General features: G+C 43.4%; 1 protein-coding gene across 1 annotated transcript; it reads right to left on the reverse strand.

The window, feature by feature from the left end:
- Positions 1-3,048: 3,048 nt before the first annotated feature.
- RSL1D1 (ribosomal L1 domain containing 1) lies at positions 3,049-15,045 on the reverse strand (the record flags this gene model as incomplete). Its single annotated transcript, XM_079718535.1, has 9 exons — positions 3,049-3,671; positions 5,809-6,078; positions 8,495-8,620; positions 8,706-8,799; positions 10,088-10,189; positions 10,277-10,425; positions 11,511-11,649; positions 13,971-14,110; positions 14,947-15,045. 9 exons carry the CDS (start codon positions 15,043-15,045, stop codon positions 3,345-3,347), a joined length of 1,446 nt encoding a protein of 481 aa, XP_079574661.1. The 3' UTR covers positions 3,049-3,344.
- Between the last annotated feature and the right edge of the window lie 2,331 nt (positions 15,046-17,376).

Consider the following 17,376-nt stretch of genomic DNA (forward strand, 5'->3'; position numbering starts at 1 on the left):
AGCACAGGCTCAGCAGTTGTGGCACACGGGCCTAGCTGCTCTGCGGCATGTGGGATCCTCCTGGACCAGGGATCAAACCCGTGTCCCTGGCACTGGCAGGCGGATTCTCAACTACTGCACCACCAGGGAAGCTCCACCTTTTTACTTTTTTGATGGTGTTTTTTAAGGCACAGAAATTTTAAATTTGGATGAATCCAATTTTTCAATTTTTCTTTTAGCACTTGTGTCTTAGGTAGCATAGCAAGAAACTACTGCCTTACCTAAGGTCATGAGGATTTACTCCTGTGTTTTCTTTTAAGCGTTTACATTTAGGTGTAGGATCCCATTTTATTTTCCATTAGTTGGAGACTGTCTTTTCCCACTGAATTGTCTTGGCACCCTTGTCAAAAATCAGCTGAGCATAAACGTAAGGGATTTCTGGATTCTCTATTCCATTCCATTGGTCTATATGTCTGGTTCTTTTTCTAGTCCCTTCCTACGATCTCCATTAGCACTTCCTTCTAAAAGCATATTCTACATTTAAAACACTTGACAGACATCAAGAGAAGTTCCCTAACTCCTGGGTCCACCTCCTTGCAGCCAAACTGTGCCCCTGTATCAAAATTCTGAGGATGCCACTAACTAGACTAGGGCATCTCTTGAAGGGCAAAGCTGTGTTTTGTGTATTAGTTTTTCAAATCTAGTACCTTGGCAGTTTGAAGAAACTTAATGGTTAAAGGGTATGTGGATAAGTGGCTGGCTGAGTGAATGAAATAAAAACTTGGTAGCTCAACAGCTGAGTTCAACAGTTTTTGAGACTGTAAGGTTGAGTACACGGGAGGAATAGATTTTGAGGGAAATCTGTAATGAAAAGTTGATTGTTTGATTCACATAAGCTAACATCTTTTAGATAGCTAAGAGACATCTTTTTAGGTGAGTCAAAATCATACATATGCCCTATTTCCTGTAGCTTCAAGTATAGAAAATGCCCCAAGTTATACAAACAAGGATTAATCCTTTTAAGATACTGTTAACTAAGATGTAGAATCTGGGATTAAATATATCCACCTAAATAATTTGCTATTTTCTCTCTCCAGGACCATTATACAGAAACCACTATAACCAAAATTTTATTTGTGGTCTTTTATCACATGCATTCATTCCTTTAAGATCCAAGCAACGATGAGGGCTTCTCGCAGTTCGTAAAGTCCTAATTGGGAATCTTGGCACTGTGACTACTAACACACTAATTGCAGGCAAGGAAAACATAGCAAATTTAAGAGATAAAAATGCAGGTAGTGCAGAACCTTCAAATATTTAATTAAATGGCAAAAGACTTCTTTGCTAATTAAACCCTAAACACCCATGAACTGAAGTACATCAAGTGTTTTTGGTCTGGTGACAAGACAATATGACTTAGCAATTTCTTTGTACTTGCATTCAAATATTTCTCAAGACTGAAATAAAATGTAACCTTTATTAAACACTTGGACAGTCTTAAATACATTCAAGGCATTTAAAATATTAAATTTTCCATGCTTATTACAGTTCCTAAAAAACAAATTAACTAAGATTCAATATTTCTTCAGAACAAAAACGTGGCAAATTTCTCCCATCAGATCTGGTTTTGTCCATTAAATCTCTATGGCATGGAGGATGAATCCAGATAACCCAGTGTTGACTTCCACTGAAACATAAGCCACATACTCAACCTCTTATCCCACAAAACAACGTAATTTACTGCACAGATTTCCAGTACTCCTCTTGGCCCCTGGATAGGCCATTATTGGCTCCCAGCCCTCACAGCCTTGAGGTAAGGTGCCCCCCAAACCTCTTAAGCCTTGGAAATCTAGCACCATGATTTGAACGTTTTCATTACAATTCAGAATTATCTCTAACTCAACTGTGGCCTTCAATTGTCAAAAAACTATCATCCTGCTCAAGAAACTTAAATAAATCTGCTCTTTTCAACATAGAGAACTATGAGAATTTCTACAGAGGGAAACTAGACGCACAGTGGAACAGGAAGGTAAACATCTGCATCGTATTCAACAGGGACTAAGCTACAGGCCAAAGAACGACTGGGTGTTGCAAAATCTTTAGCTGGCTAGAGGATGGCATTAAAAAACCATAGAGCTAACCCCAGAAAACTGTCATGGAGAGCACAGACTATATGATTAGGTAGGTAAGTTTGCCCTAAGCAAAGCAGTAGACTTAAATCTTCATCTTTGAATAAGTTACGTTTCTATGGTAAACAAATCAATTACACTAAACCCCTACATTAAATGTAGTATACTCACTTTTAGAAGCCTAAAAGGACAGTGGAATGAAAAACAAATTATTTTGTATTTCAGAGGCTTTCATGATTTAAAAAGCTGTCTCAACTCCTTGACTTGCTGGAGAACCACCTGAAGCTTTGATTCCTTTAGTCATTATATTCATGAACCGTAATTACCTTTGAAAGCATGACTCACTTTGGCCTTTCCTATACTACACTGACTATGTCACTTACTATTAGAGATGTGTACCCCAATTCAAATGCAGCAAAAGGCCGAGTACCTGAAAAGTCACTTACTGCCTCAGGATATATTTGACAATGACCCAAAGTTTAGGAGTCTATTCTCCCAAGCTTCCTACCCTAGAGCTGTCACATAAAAGTAAGTCTGTTTAGGGTGAGGAATCTGGAGGAAGATGGAAAGTCTTATGGAAGACAAATATTTTCTTGCCTCCAGCGTTCAGGATTCGATCCAGTGCCTCTGTGAATGACTCCATGTTAACTTCCCCCAACAAATGTATGCTCAGTGATCTGCAACCTTGGCTGATCACCATCTGGGTCCTGGAATCGATTATGTTAATTTTGATTCCAAGGTCTTTTCTAAGACCCATCTCAGCATGAGGGCCACGGCTGACTTGCATGCAGTGAGCCCATCAGTGGCCTGCAAACAAGCTTTGGATGTTTGCACAGATTACTGTGATGGAACTGTCATGTGAACAAATGGCTTAAAGCAGATGAGGAAAAGGGTCACATCATAGGCATTCAAGTAAAACCAACAAGACACGGGATGCCAATTTTATACTGAGAAACAAATGTTAACTTTAATAATAAAAAACACAACCACAGAGAAGCACTGTATTTTCCCTCTACTGCATTAGCAAATACACAGAAGAGCAATGAAATAAATGGATTTACTTCAAACTACTGGTTCTTACACCCATGAACATGTATCAGAATTATGTGTGGAGGTTTCAAAAACTATTTAAGTCTAGGCCTCACTCAGCGGTTGCAACAGGGGTCAGGACCTAGGTATTTTTTACAAGCTCTTTAGATAGCTCTGATGAGTTGCCTGCTGGTTGAGTCTCTGATTTTAGGTTGACTGGGGTACTCTGGGATTTTTGGGCCACTGTTTGGGGGTACGGGGAGCTTTTTTCGCAGATTTACTAGCAGTGGTGAAGAACTTGGCCTCTGGCTTTTTAGGAGTCTGTCTTGGGTCTTTTTTCCCCAGTGAAGAGGTTCTTTCTTTCTCCAACTCTTCTTTGATTCTTGCCTTCTTCCCTGGGCCTTTACCTGGAGTCTTGGGCTCCGTAGCTGTTGGGGTCTCCAAAGCTGGGGAGGCCTTTCTCTTCTTCCCATGAGGTGTGTTGGGACCAGGACTCTTCTTTGGAGACTTCTTTCCTGCAGCACCTTTTTGTGTCTAAGAAAAAGAAAAAAGTGGGTGTGGTGTGGGACAGACAACTGATGATGTGACTCTAAGAGTCACTGTTCTTAAAATTTAGGGAACCCCTAAGAGGGAAACTGCAGCACGATGAATGAGGAATGGCTTTTTCCTCCTGCCTCAAAATCATTTTGAAAGGCAGCTGTACTCCACTATTAATGACTGTAAAAAGGACCCTGGCACCTCCCTGGTCTCACCATCTTTCCTTATGGCTGGGGCTAAGGCCTCCTAGAAGCACTGGGAGCACAGTGGGAAGACCTGTGACCTAATCCTGACTCTTCTTCACCTCCAGTTGTAAATTCCTCGCATGTGGGTTAGGGCAGGGGGTTCTGAAACAGTGTGTGTGAAAACCAACTGGGGTGCCTGTTAGCAAAAGGGGGGACCGTGTTCCAGACTGGAAATCCTGGATTTTTCAAGCACCCCAGATGATGTGGCTGATGATCCAAGGACAACAATCCAGCAATGGACTCTGTCCCACACAGAAAGAGGTTATATAGACAAAACGACCAACAAAACTTTGTTTTTGAGTTAACATAAAACAGACGGAAATTTTGAAAAACACTGAAAATATAAAAAACAAACCTCTCTAATAACTCTACCACACAATATTAATGTTATTCACTACCTTTTCCCCATGAGTATGTATTTAAAAGCCGAGTATTATGCTCTTTCCCCAACTATCTCATTAGTATTTCCTAAGCACTATAAACTCGTACTAAACGTTATCTTGAATAACTTTATAGAAACTATTGCAAGGGTACATAGCATTTTCTCATTTTTGCTTCTACAGTGAACAATGCTGAAACTTTCATATCTTTCCCCTGATCAAATTTCCTAGATGGGTTCAAAGGGCATACACACTTCTACACTCTTTTTTAGGCCTTGCCTCATCGCTTGTGGGATCTTAGTTCCCTGACCAGGGATTGAACTGCGGGCCCTGGCAGTGAAAGCGCTGAGTCCTAACCACTGGACCGCCAGGGAACACCCAACACTTCTACACTCCTAATGCATATCACCCACCCAGGAAGCTATGCTTTCCACTCTTTAATTTCCAACACATTACCTGCCAGTCCCATATAACAAATATAGCTTACTTTTTCTAGAAACAATTATACTGCCTACAGTTAATATACTGATCAACATTAATTTCAAGTATATTAAAAAAAAAAAAACTCACTAGCAGTTTGGGGACACTGTAAAAGGAATATTTCACTAGCAGAGGAAAATTATAACTCCGTTGAAGATGTTAAGGATTACTGTGAGGAAAAAATCCATAATAGGTAAAGTGCAGTAACAGCCCTGGGTTGACCCTAATGGGCTGTGCCGAGGGGCCATGAGTCTCATGCACACATGGTGAGGGCAGCCCTCTACTCTCTTAGGGACCCATTTCTCCCCTTATTTTCAAGAGGTCTCCCCCCAATATTTGGATAGATACTATGAGTATGAGCAAAAACATTATCAAAATGGGAATTCCCTGGCGGTCCTGTGGTTAGGACTCAGCGCTTTCACTGCCATGCGTCTGCGGTCGACCCCTGGTTGGGGAACTAAGATCCCGCAAGCCTCGTGGTGTGGCCAAACAAATCGAAAACAAAAAAAAAACATTATAAAAGCACCCCAAAATAAAAAAACTCAGTTCCTTTAAATCACCTCCTCTGAAACCCATGAAATCAGATTTCTGTAAGAACCATGCAGGGTGGGGTGTTTGAAAGGTTTCAGAGGCAGAATCTAGCACCCAAGTTTCCCTTGGTAAATTTTCTGTAACGAATTATGTGGTGACTGAGGACTCACCTTCAGAAACTGAACCTGCTTTTCAAAACCACAGGCAATGTTTTTTAGAATTATTGTTATGGCCGAGTCTCCCTTGATTCCAAGGTACACAAAAGGCTGTGCTGACTACACATCGCTTCACTATTTAAGAAGGGGATAGAGTCAGTCAGGGGTTCTTGCGATTTACCCTAGTATTTTTCATCCATGACTTCATAATCTCTGGTAGAACAGATTTCTATAAACGATGCCTCCCAGCTGCATAGCACTTCCCGTCCCTCACCAAGTGCCTGCCTGGCACACGGAGCCCCGGAATCCGTCCATGATGGATATTAAATATTAATGAAAATACCTCTACGCTTCTTGCAGCTGGAGTTTCCTTCACTGGTACCAGCAGTGGGATTTCATCTTCAGACTCGTCTTGAGCTTTACGGAGGGTGCTCACCCCACCGGTCTCCTTCTGGGGTCCAGGGTCCTGGGCTGGAGCATCACCAGTTTTGGGGGCCGGTGCATCTGTAGTCGGGGCTGGTGCAGCCTTTCCAGCCTGTTTCATAAGCTTGTTGTTTCCTTTCTTCTGCTGTTTTTTAAGACGTTCTTTCTTCTTTTGGCTTTTCTTTGCTACCTACCCCCCCCCAAAAAAAACAAGCATAATTTTAATGGAGGACTCTTTTGTTGGTAAATAAATGGCACAGACTTAGCATGTGCAGTCAGGTCATCCATAAGATCCCTGAAAGGGCCTTGACCTGTACAAGATCCAAACACATGAGTCCCATTGCCAGCACTTGAACCCCAACTCTGCTTTGTCTCAGAGTCTCAGCCAAAGATGCATTTTATGTGGTAAATTATATTCAGAATCTGGGTATCTAAAGTGTGCAGTCACCAGCTGTGTGGAAGTCAACCTCATTTAAAGGCGAGTTACGAATAATCCAGAATTGTACAGTATGTGATGTGTTGAACTTCCATATATGCAGGTTCCACATCTGCAGATTCAACCAAATGTGAATCAAAAATATTCAAGGGGGCTTCCCTGGTGATGCAGTGGTTAAGAGTCTGCCTGTCGATACAAGGGACAGGGGTTCGTGCCCTGGTCCGGGAGGATCCCACATGCCGCGGAGCGGCTGGGCCGGTGAGCCATGGCCGCTGAGCCTGCGCGTCCGGAGCCTGTGCTCCGCAACGGGAGAGGCCACAAAAGTGAGAGGTCCGCGTACCACAAAAAAAAAAAAAAAAAAAAAATTCAAGGGGAAAAAAATTATTCCAAAAAGTGAAACTTAAATTTGCTGCAGTCTGACAACTATTTACATAGCACTCACATTGTATTAGGCATAAGTAATCTAAAGATGATTTAAAGGGGGTCCAGTGGTTAAGACTCTGTGCTCCTGGGAGTGCTAGGGGCCCAGGTTCGATCCCTGGTTGGGGAACTAGATCCCGGATGCTGCAACTAAAGATCCCGCACGAGGCAATGGAGATCCCGCGTGCCGCAATTAAGACCCAGAGCAGCTAGATAGCTAGCTGGCTAAATAGATAGATAGATAAATAAATATTAAGGAAAAAAAAGATGATTTAAAGGATGCCAGAGCATGTGGTGCAGTTTATGTGCAAATACTATGCTGCCTTACATAAGGGACTTTAGCACCCACAAATTTTGGCATCCTTGGGGGGGATCCCGGAACTAATGCCCCCATGCATGAGATGGGTGACTGTACATTTCCATGAAGCTGCTACAAAAACGAAAAACCCTAGTGTTTTTTTCCTGCCTGAGTTTGTGGTTGAGAGTTAACACAGTAGCAAGTTTACATAGCTAGAGGTCCATTATCCTTACCACAGCGTACTGTTAGGTAACATCTATAACTGTGACAAAATTCTATTTTAACCAGCAATTCCAACATTGTCACAAAGCCCTCAACTGAATCTGACAAACAGCAAAAAATTCAGACTTCTTGTTTCCAGTAACAGCAGTTTATGTTATTTTGGATTATGAAAACAAGTAAAAAGTAGGGTAAAATATTAACAACTTTTTTCATAAAAGCACTGATGAGCTGATTACACTGTAAGAAACGTTTGCCCCGAGAGTATTTGCTGATCCCTAACTTTTAACAGCCGTTACGACTGGGCACAGGAGGGCAGGGGTGTGAAGTGGAGAAATCAAATCCTAATGTCCATACCAGGCAGGGACTCTTAAGTAAAAACCTCGTTACAATAAGCTGGGACCCCAATGAGTCGGACCCTCAGGGTAGAGATGAACGGGGAGCAGGGCCATGAGGATTTGTCACCGTGGGTGGATTTGAATCATTCAGGGAACCTCAAGCCTTGAATGTGCTTTTAGGTGCTTCTGGGCTGAGAGTGCCCCAAGGTGCCTGGCTGCCATAAGTCTAAATCCTCTCGGGAAAGATCTTCATCCCACCCCTCAAGTTAGTTCTACAAATAATTTTCCAAATGGACTATCCACGATACAGTCCACAATAACTAAGTACATAGGAACCAGCAGGTAGAGACAACCCGCTGCTTCACCAAGACGGCTAACAGTTTGAATTATCAGACAATAAAGCAACTATGCTTAATGTGTTCTAAGAATTAAGACAAACTGGAAGACTACTTAGATAATAGGAAACCAAAAAAAGGTAACGATAATTTGAAAAAGAACAAAACACAGAACTTCTAGAAGACAAAAAATTAAAAGACTGAGTCTAAAAACTCATTGGACACATGGATGAACGTGGCTGGAGAAAGACCAAATAAACTAGGAGATTGGTCCAGCCAATAGCAAAAAGTTCCATTTTCTCTCATGCGGCTTTCTGCAATATTACCAGCAGCACTGATAACCTACAAACCAAAACCAAGAGGTTATGTCAGCCTCATACGATCTTAAATTTCGCCCATAAATAACCATGTATGAATACTGAATAGACTCGATTTCAGTTTTCCTCTTCCTCTCAGCTCCTCTTGCCACTGCACAGGCCCCTTCTGAGCCTTTGTTCTCTCTTCCTGGGCTGCGCTTACAGCCTTGATTAAGCCTGCCTGGGATGTGAACTTCTACTAACCTTTTTCTTCTGACTTTGTGCACGTAGTCTCCTGGCTTCACCACGACTGCTGACAAATGAAGAAAAGACAGGCAGGGAAACCGATCTCTCAGTCTTCACGTACAAGAGCTTCACGCTCTCCCACTTCTGAAACAGAGAGAAGAGCAACATCATCTGTAGGTGTTTTGTTCCTTTAAATGAACGGCCAATGGAAGCATCTGCGAGACCATACCTCCGGCAGTTTCTGTGAAAGCCCTTTTGTGACGGCAACAACGTTTTCGACGATGTGCTGAACTTGCATCCCAGTGTGACCGATGCGGATGGTACTGAAATTTAATAAAGCATTAGACACAGAGAGCTGAAAAAATAACTTGGTTTTCAAAATAAAGCATAAGCAGGTATGTGAGAAATACAAATACACAATCCTAAAAAAATTTTTTTTAATGTAAAATCATTGAAATCTTTAGGTTCTCAATTTATTTTAAAGGAAGATGATCATCCTTCATGTTCTAGAAATGCCCTCCTCCTAAAATATGCCCTACCATCAAGAGGTGATTGAGGAGCCGGCACCTAACCATGTGAGGCTGGGAGGGGCAGTGGGGAGGCCCAAAGGGAGTTCCACCTTCATTCTGGAAAACACAGGTCACTGAGTCAGCCCTCAAGCTTTCCTGAGGGCAATTACCCCCAGCAGCGGCTGTTCTGAAAAGGACTACCCCCAGGAGGACTGCTTGCTACCTTTATAGCTCCACTGCCCTGACATAGCGGCCACCTCTAAAATGAACAGTTGCTCATGTAATGGCGTCTTCTGGCCAAGAGCAAAACGATCCCCTCAGCTGAAGCAGAGGGCAGCCGCAAGCCAACGGGGAAGCCCACAAGTGCCCACTGCTCAGCCACTGGGTCCGCTGGTCCTGGCAGCCCCCACTCTCCCTACCATGGGAGCTGAAAGGCAGGCTGGCTGTTTGCAGGATGAGTGCAGAATGAGGATGAGACGGGCTGATGCTCCCACCTCCCTCCAGCCAAAGACAGGACTCTGCCCATTCTGTGTGCACACTGTCACTGACCTGCAAGTACACCCTGAACCAGGCTTATTCTCCTGTTTTCCTGAACATCTAAAGGTGCCCTGTACAGGGACTTCCCTGGTGGTCCAGTGGTTAGGACTCCATGCTCACAATGCAGGGGGTGCGGGTTCAATCCCTGGTTGGGGAACTAAGATCCCACATGCTGCGTGGCACATCCAAAAACTTAAAAAAAAAAAAAAGGGTGCCCATCCAGTACAGTAAAAATCAGCAGACGTGCCTTTTAAAATTTAAGTTAGTTAAAATCAGGCAAAGTTAGAGATTCAGATCCTCAGCTATGGAAGTCATGTTTCAAGTGCTCAGCAGCCATCTGTGGCTCATTCTTCTGCATGAGACTACACAGCTATAGACCATCTCCACCACTTTGGAAAGTTCTAGGAGGCAGCACTGTTCTAGAGAATTGAATACTTCTAAAGAATGAATTTTAGTTTTAACAGAAGAGTCTGGTTTCATTAATACTATCTTATTTACAAAAGTTTATAAAATCATTATTAAATATAAAATGAAACAGAGGCACACCTTAACGCCTTTTACCTACCTGCAAGAACCACTTTTAGAGATGTTTAAGACAGTTCCCCCTACACAGTCACTGATCTCTCTGGACAAATTCTTGGCCTGAAGGTTTACAGGTACTGGAACTCTAAAACAATACAAAGGCATTTACAGCAGCACATACACACCCATAAATTTCACGCTACTAAAGTCCGGTCATCGCTGAGAAACTTACTTCTTTCTGTTGTAGAAATGTCTCCCGAGGTGTGAGGGTAAGAGCCGCCTAATTCTGGCGTCCGTAATGAAGAAGTCGAAACTACCCAAGAGGCGGAGCTTAGCTTCATAGGCTTTATATTCCTTTTTTAAAGTTCGGAGTGGGATAATCTAGAAAATGTAAAAACATGAATCTATATACAAAACAGAAACAGACTCACAGACATAGAAAAGAAACTTATGGTTACCAAAGGGAGGGGAGGGACAAATTAGGAGTTTGGGATCAACGGATACAAACTACTATACATAAAATAGATAAGCAACATGGATTTACTGTATAGCACAGGAAACTATATCCAGTATCTTGTAATAACCTGTAAGAGAATGTAATCTGCAAAATAAAGAAACAAAAACCCCTGAATCACTATGCTGTACACCTGAAACTAACAATATTGTAGACCAACTATACTTTGATAAAAAAGAGAGAGGAAGAAAAAGGTATAAAAACAAAAAATTAAGAACCTGAACAAGAAGAATACTGGAGCAATTTGTATTTGTATTTTAAAATGCCCTGGGGTCATAGTTTAGTGAACATGTGAGTATCTAAAACAGCACAGGCACAGGGGAAAATGAGTCGGGACCCTCAGCTAAAGAAACCGAACCAATGACTACAAAAAGGGGGAGGGGTGCCAAGTCAGAGGCAAACCCAGGATGCTCTGGAAGGAGAGAGAAGTGACACAACGGAGCAGCGTTCTGTAAAATCTTCAAGATATAATCATTACTGATGCATGTGTTGAGCTTTTAGGTCAACAAACCTCAACAGCCCATCCATCACAGGGAAGAGGGAATATGCCCTACCTAAAGCCAATGAGAATTAAATTAAAAAGAGAAAATTAAGTTAAAAATTAAATTCCTAGGAGAGAAACATGTACCAGGTAACATAGGAATGTATTACTTGTCACTTCAATTGAATCCAATCTTTTAGTTGTCTTGAAAATATTAACCTGCTCCCTACCTGAGAAATGTCTTTTTTTCCCATAACAGATTTTATTGAACACAATAGATCTAAAATACCATATTTAACTGTAATTTATAGAAATTATTTTATATTCTTTTTCCATATTAAATCCTTAAGATCCAGTATTTGTGTTACATCTTAATTCTGACTAGCCACGTATCAAGTGCTTAATGCCATGTGTGGCTAGCTGCTACCATGATGGACAGCTTAGCATTGGTCAGTTACAGCTATTCATTACCTGAGAAATGGTTTTAACTCCATGCTTGTTCAAAAGCTTCTTATAAAAACGTTCTGTCTGTTCGGGAGTTAAATTAGGTTCATCTTTGGTAAATAAACAGATATCTGCTAAATCTGATCGAATACTATGAGGCAAGGACCTGCAAAATACATGAGAAGGAACCAAGGAATAAAGCATTATAACTGATAACATGTATGTTTATATCCCAGAGAATACACAATAAATTCACTGTCATTTCAATAAACTTCATTCACGCTTTTTAAGCAAATACACTACTGAGAACATTTAAAAATATATCTAGTTTTCAGTGGTACAGAGGAGAGATTTAACATCCAAATACTAAATCACCACAAATGATCTGCAGGCCGAAACATCAACTAATATTTGGGATACAATTAAGACTTAAAATATAATCAAAGATACTCAAAATAGTGCACATGTAATTATTATTATTTTACGTGTTGCTATATAGGCACACATACTACCACGTGGTAGAATAATCTAGCTTCATCAGGACAGTTCTGATTCAGAACTCTACCTTGCAGAAACCCCTGGGCTCCATAAACATAACTCTCAAGTCCAGACAGAAAATGGAGCAAACCTACAGGGACCAGCAAACATGAATTATGTTGAGTCTCAAAAAGGTTTAGTCCACTTCTTAGGCCTACATGTTCTGAGGAAACATTTCCTCAGTTTAAGAAGAGAGCAATCCACAGTAGCAGGACTTGGCAAACGAGATGGCAAGTGGCAGAAATCACCAAGAGGTGAGCAGTTGGAAAAACACCACGGAGAAAGTAAGGGCTTTCCAGAAGCAAAAACCCGCCTGGGCAGAGGTATGGAATAAAGAACGCACCCAGATACATAAAGCAATAACTAAGGCAATCTGGCTGGGGCGGTTTGTGAGGATGAGTTAAGAGAGAGTCTGAGGGTCAAAAGGGTCTTTCCAATCTGTAGTTATTCTTAACCCCTATCGCCCACCTTTATGGGGAAAAGAAAAAGAAGCTATCCCACACACTGCTTTCTATAGCACAGCTGGCTTTTTTTTTTTTTTTTTTTATTAGTTTCTGCTTTATAACAAAGTGAATCAGTCATACATATACATCTGTTCCCACATCCCCTCCCTCATGCATCTCCCTCCCTCCCACCCTCCCCATCCCACCCCTCCAGGCGGTCACAAAGCACCGAGCTGATCTCCCTGTGCTCTGCGGCTGCTTCCCACTAGCTATCTACCTTACGTTTGGTAGTGTATTTATGTCCATGCCGCTCTTTCCCTTTGTCACAGCTTACCCTTCCCCCTCCCCATATCCTCAAGTCCATTCTCAAGTAGGTCTGTGTCTTTATTCCCGTTTTACCCCTAGGTTCTTCATGACATTTTTTTTTTTTTAATTCCATATATATGTGTTAGCATACGGTATTTGTCTTTCTCTTTCTGACTTACTTCACTCTGTATGACAGACTCTAGGTCTATCCACCTCATTACAAATAGCTCAGTTTCGTTTCTTTTTATGGCTGAGTAATATTCCATTGTATGTATGTGCCACATCTTCTTTATCCATTCATCCGATGATGGACACTTAGGTTGTTTCCAGCTCCGGGCTATTGTGAATAGAGCTGCAATGAACATTTTGGTACATGTCTCCTTTTGAATTATGGTTTTCTCAGGGTATATGCCTAGTAGTGGGATTGCTGGGTCATATGGTAGTTCTATTTGTAGTTTTTTAAGGAACCTCCATACTGTTCTCCATAGTGGCTGTACCAATTCACATTCCCACCAGCACAGCTGGCTTTTTAACACCCAGGAAATGAGAGACTCCACAGAGAGGCAGGGTTACCAAACAGAGTACAGGACATCCAGTTAAATCTGAACCATTTTTTAAGTATAATTATGTCCCCAACATTACATGGGACCTACTTATCTAAAAAATTGCTTGTATTTTTATTTGCTAAATCTGGCAACGCTGCAGAGAGGGCATCTCTCACCTACGAGTCCTAGCAATAAGAATGTGCAATCACCATGGGTTTTTTTTCTCTTAGGAAATCACTGCCAAATTTTTAATTGTCTCTGTATAAAGGAGTGAGTTCAGGACCTCAGGAATTTTAGCTTGCAACTAGCTTGACGTGGAAAGATAACAGATTCTATGAAAATATGAAAGTTGTTTCATTTATTCTAACCTCTGTCTTCTCAAAAACCAGGTTTTCAGATTCAATAGAACAGCTTAGGTCAAACTGTCCACCAAACATCCAGAAAACTGGTGACATTTCTAGAAAACTTAAGCACATCTGAAATCCTAGAAAACTTAAGAATGTCTGAAGACCTATGGTTTTGGGGGGGTACAATTATTTCAACTCAAGATATCCTGAGTTTGCAAAGTTTCCACCAGAAACTAAGCTGCCGATTGTTAAAGTTCCACGGAATGGCCAAGCAGATAAAAAGAGCAAAGGTAGAAAATCAGAACTTACAATCTGACCCTCAGTTCTTTACTTGGAATTTTCCATAATACCACCATTAAAAAGAAATTTTCATTCTCATTCAAAAGCAATCCATTTGCGTTTTTCCTCGATCTGGAATGTGCCAACAGAGCTTCTACTGCCTTTTTAATCTGCAAGGTGGAGATACACAAATAAATTACATCTCAATCGAATTTAAAACTTGCCCCCGCCCCAGAATTTGTCCCTGATGAATTTCTATTTTAGCAGGTAACCCACACAACCGTATCCATTAGAATCTTGCAATTTGTAATCAGAGGAATGTAGCCACCTAAGTATCCGCTAACAGCATCGTCTACAGAAACGAGCCTCTTGTATATATAACATTGAGACAGAGGGAACGTGCTTCCCCTGCCCTGGATGATGAAGGCAGTAATACCAGTAAGAGCGCAATACACCTGCATCTAGTATTTCCTGAGCGCTTATTATGTGCCAGGCTCCCTGGCTACCGCGCTTTAGGTGCATCACCTCCTCTCAGAGCCCATTTTAAATACGAAGTTACTGAGGCTGGTAAAAATCAAGCGACTTGGCCAAAGTCAAAGGCAGGGAAGCACAGCCAGGTGGACCTCACCCCAGGATCCCAAGTTATACCTGCAATCCAACTCAAGATAAGGGACTTCCCTGGTGGTCCAGTGGTTAGGACTCCGCGCTTCCACCGCAGGGGGCATGGGTTCGATCCCTGGTCGGGGAACTAGAAACCCGCAGGCCACGCGGAGCGGCCAAAACAAAAAAAAAAATCCAACTCAAGAGAGCCAGGCCGCAGGGCTGGAGGAGGCGGGCGCCCACCCGCGAGTACAAAGCAGCGGGTGAGCCGAGGGCACCGCAAACGAGCGACCCTCCCAAAGCTCCGGAGGCGCCCACACCGGCGCGGAGCCCGCATTACGCACCCGCGCCTCCCAAAGGCCACGGCCATCCCGCTTCCGAACGCCCCTCCCCAGAGGCCACTGACCTGCTCTTCGTCCAGCTGCTCCAGGCCGGCCGGGGTCGCTGGAGTCGAAGCTGAAGTTCCGGTTGAGGTTGACGGTGGGGTAGAGGCCGAGGCCTCCATTTCGCGTTCACCTCGTGGAGACCCGTATCCAGATCCCAGGAGCTGCTTCCGGAGGCGCACGCGCGAAACCAGGCCCGTAGCCGGAAGTCGGGGGGTGGGGACTAGACCCTCGCGTCACTTCCGGGAGCGCGGGGTCGAGTTCCTGGGCGTTGCGGCGTCAGAGTTTGGCGGGCGCGAGCAAACTGAGGTAGGTATTCGCCCCGCCTGTGGTCTGTCACTTCCCAGAGAGATTGCCTCTCTTTCTCTTCTGTTCCCGGTGTCTGTGAGGCGCGGGGAGCAGCCTGGCGACATCTCGCTCTCACTCTTCCACGGAAGAAATCGAGCGCCCGGAGGCGGGAGATGAGGCCTGTCCGCCCACCCGGTGGGGCCACCTGCTGTCAGTGGACCCCCCCCCCGACTTTAGGCTGGCGGCGTGGGGCGTGAGGAGCGCGGGGAGTGCGGCCTCATCACCCACCTGCCGGGTGACCTTGGGCGAACCTAGCCACAGTCCCCGCCACGGCCAGGGTGGCGGGCCCCTCCCCGCTGGCTGGTGAAGATTCCGTGGCCTCGTGCGCGGGAAACACCAGGCGCGTCGTTAAGCGGTGTGGAGCCCGAGCGATGAGCCGGAGCCAGTCTCCTGAGCTTCGGGGCTCACAGAGGCGGGAGGTAAGAGCATGTACACGTAAAGGTGCAGGCTGGAGAACGGGAGGAAGCCTCCCTTCCTCCCCATGGCCCCAGAGGTGATCACTGTTACCTGTTTCTCCTGGAACCTTCCAGGGATGTTCTAGGCATGTTTAGGAAATACTTACACTTTTTTCTCTTTAGCGATAGCTGCGTTTCGATTTTCTTTTCTTTTTTAAACACAAGTAGTAGCCTGTACGCCCATTGTTCTGTACGTTGCCGTTTCCTCTTAATATATCTTGGAGGTTGTCCAAGTCAGTACCTAGGGCTGTGCCTCTTTTTTAACAGCCGTATGGCCTTTCACCATGTAGATAAACAAGAGGTAATTTAGGAGCTTTTTGATGGATATTCAGGATGGTTCTTTTTGCAATTAGCTACAGAAGATTTTGAGAGATCAAAGAATGGGAGTAGGATGCTTTCCGTGTCATTTGCTTACAAAGAAATGCTCCTTCCATATTGCCAAAGCTGGAGGAAGGGATGTTTTGCTCCTGATCTCTAATACTGGCTTTGTCTTTTTTTTTTTTTAATTGGGGTATAGCTGATTACCAGTGTTATGTCTGGCTTTGTCTTTTTATTTTAATTAATTAATTAATTAAATTTTGGCTGCGTTGTGTCTTCCTTGCAGTGCGCGGGCTTCTCATTGCGGTGGCTTCTCTTGTTGCAGAGCACAGGCTCTAGGCGCCCGGGCTCAGTAGCTGTGGCCCACGGGCTTAGTTGCTCTGCAGCATGTGGGATCTTCCCGGACCAGGGCTCGAACCCATGTCCCCTGCATTGGCAGGCGGATTCTTAACCACTATGCCACCTGGGAAGTCCTGTCTGGCTTTGTCTTTAACCAGAAACTTGTAGGAGAAGTGTTCTAAACCTTTGGCACCCACTCCCACTTGTCTGTTTTAGAATCTAGTGTAAGATGGAATTCGGTTTAGCATGATATTATGAATTGTCACGTTAGGCTTCATGTATATGTGTTTCCTAGTATTCTGAAGAGAGCATCGGGGCTGTCACTGTTGTGTCACCTGAATTCAAGTTTGAGAACCAGACTTGCGGGCCAGGGGAACAGCATGGATTCAGGTGAAAGAGGATAGTGGTGTTTGGAAGTAGTAAGTGGCTGGAGTAGGGATGTGCAGAGGGGAGAAATGGGAGATGAGGCTAGAGTGGGGAGGTTAAGGAATTTATTATCAAGCTGAAGGTTTATATTTTGGAGAAATCATACAGATACAAGGTTTTTGAACTGGTATTCGGGAAGAAGAGGAGGTGATGAATTATGCTTTAGGAAAGCTAATATTGCTGTGGTATTGTAGTGGTTAAAAAAAAAATGTCATATGCCCACAAATTCTTTGAAACTTAAGTGATGGCGTTTCGTTCCCCTCCCCTTGAGTATGGGCTGGACTTAGTAGACTTGCTTCTAGCATATAGAATAGAGCAGAAGTGATGGGATGTCACTTTAGAGATTAGTTTATAAAAAGACTATAGTTTCGACCTTAAGTGTTCTTTTCCCCTCCATCTTTCCCCCCACCTCTCCTTCTGTCTTTCCTTTGTTCAAAATTACTTGCTCTGGGTGAAGCCAGCTACCAAGTCCTGAGACTACTCAGGCAACCTGCCAGCAAGTGAGCTTGGAAGTGGATCCTCCTCCAATCGATCCTGCAGCAAAGTTTTGAGAGATCCTGAGCCAGA

The sequence above is a fragment of the Hyperoodon ampullatus genome (assembly GCF_949752795.1).
Source record: "Hyperoodon ampullatus genome assembly, chromosome: 14".
NCBI lineage: Eukaryota > Metazoa > Chordata > Mammalia > Artiodactyla > Ziphiidae > Hyperoodon > Hyperoodon ampullatus.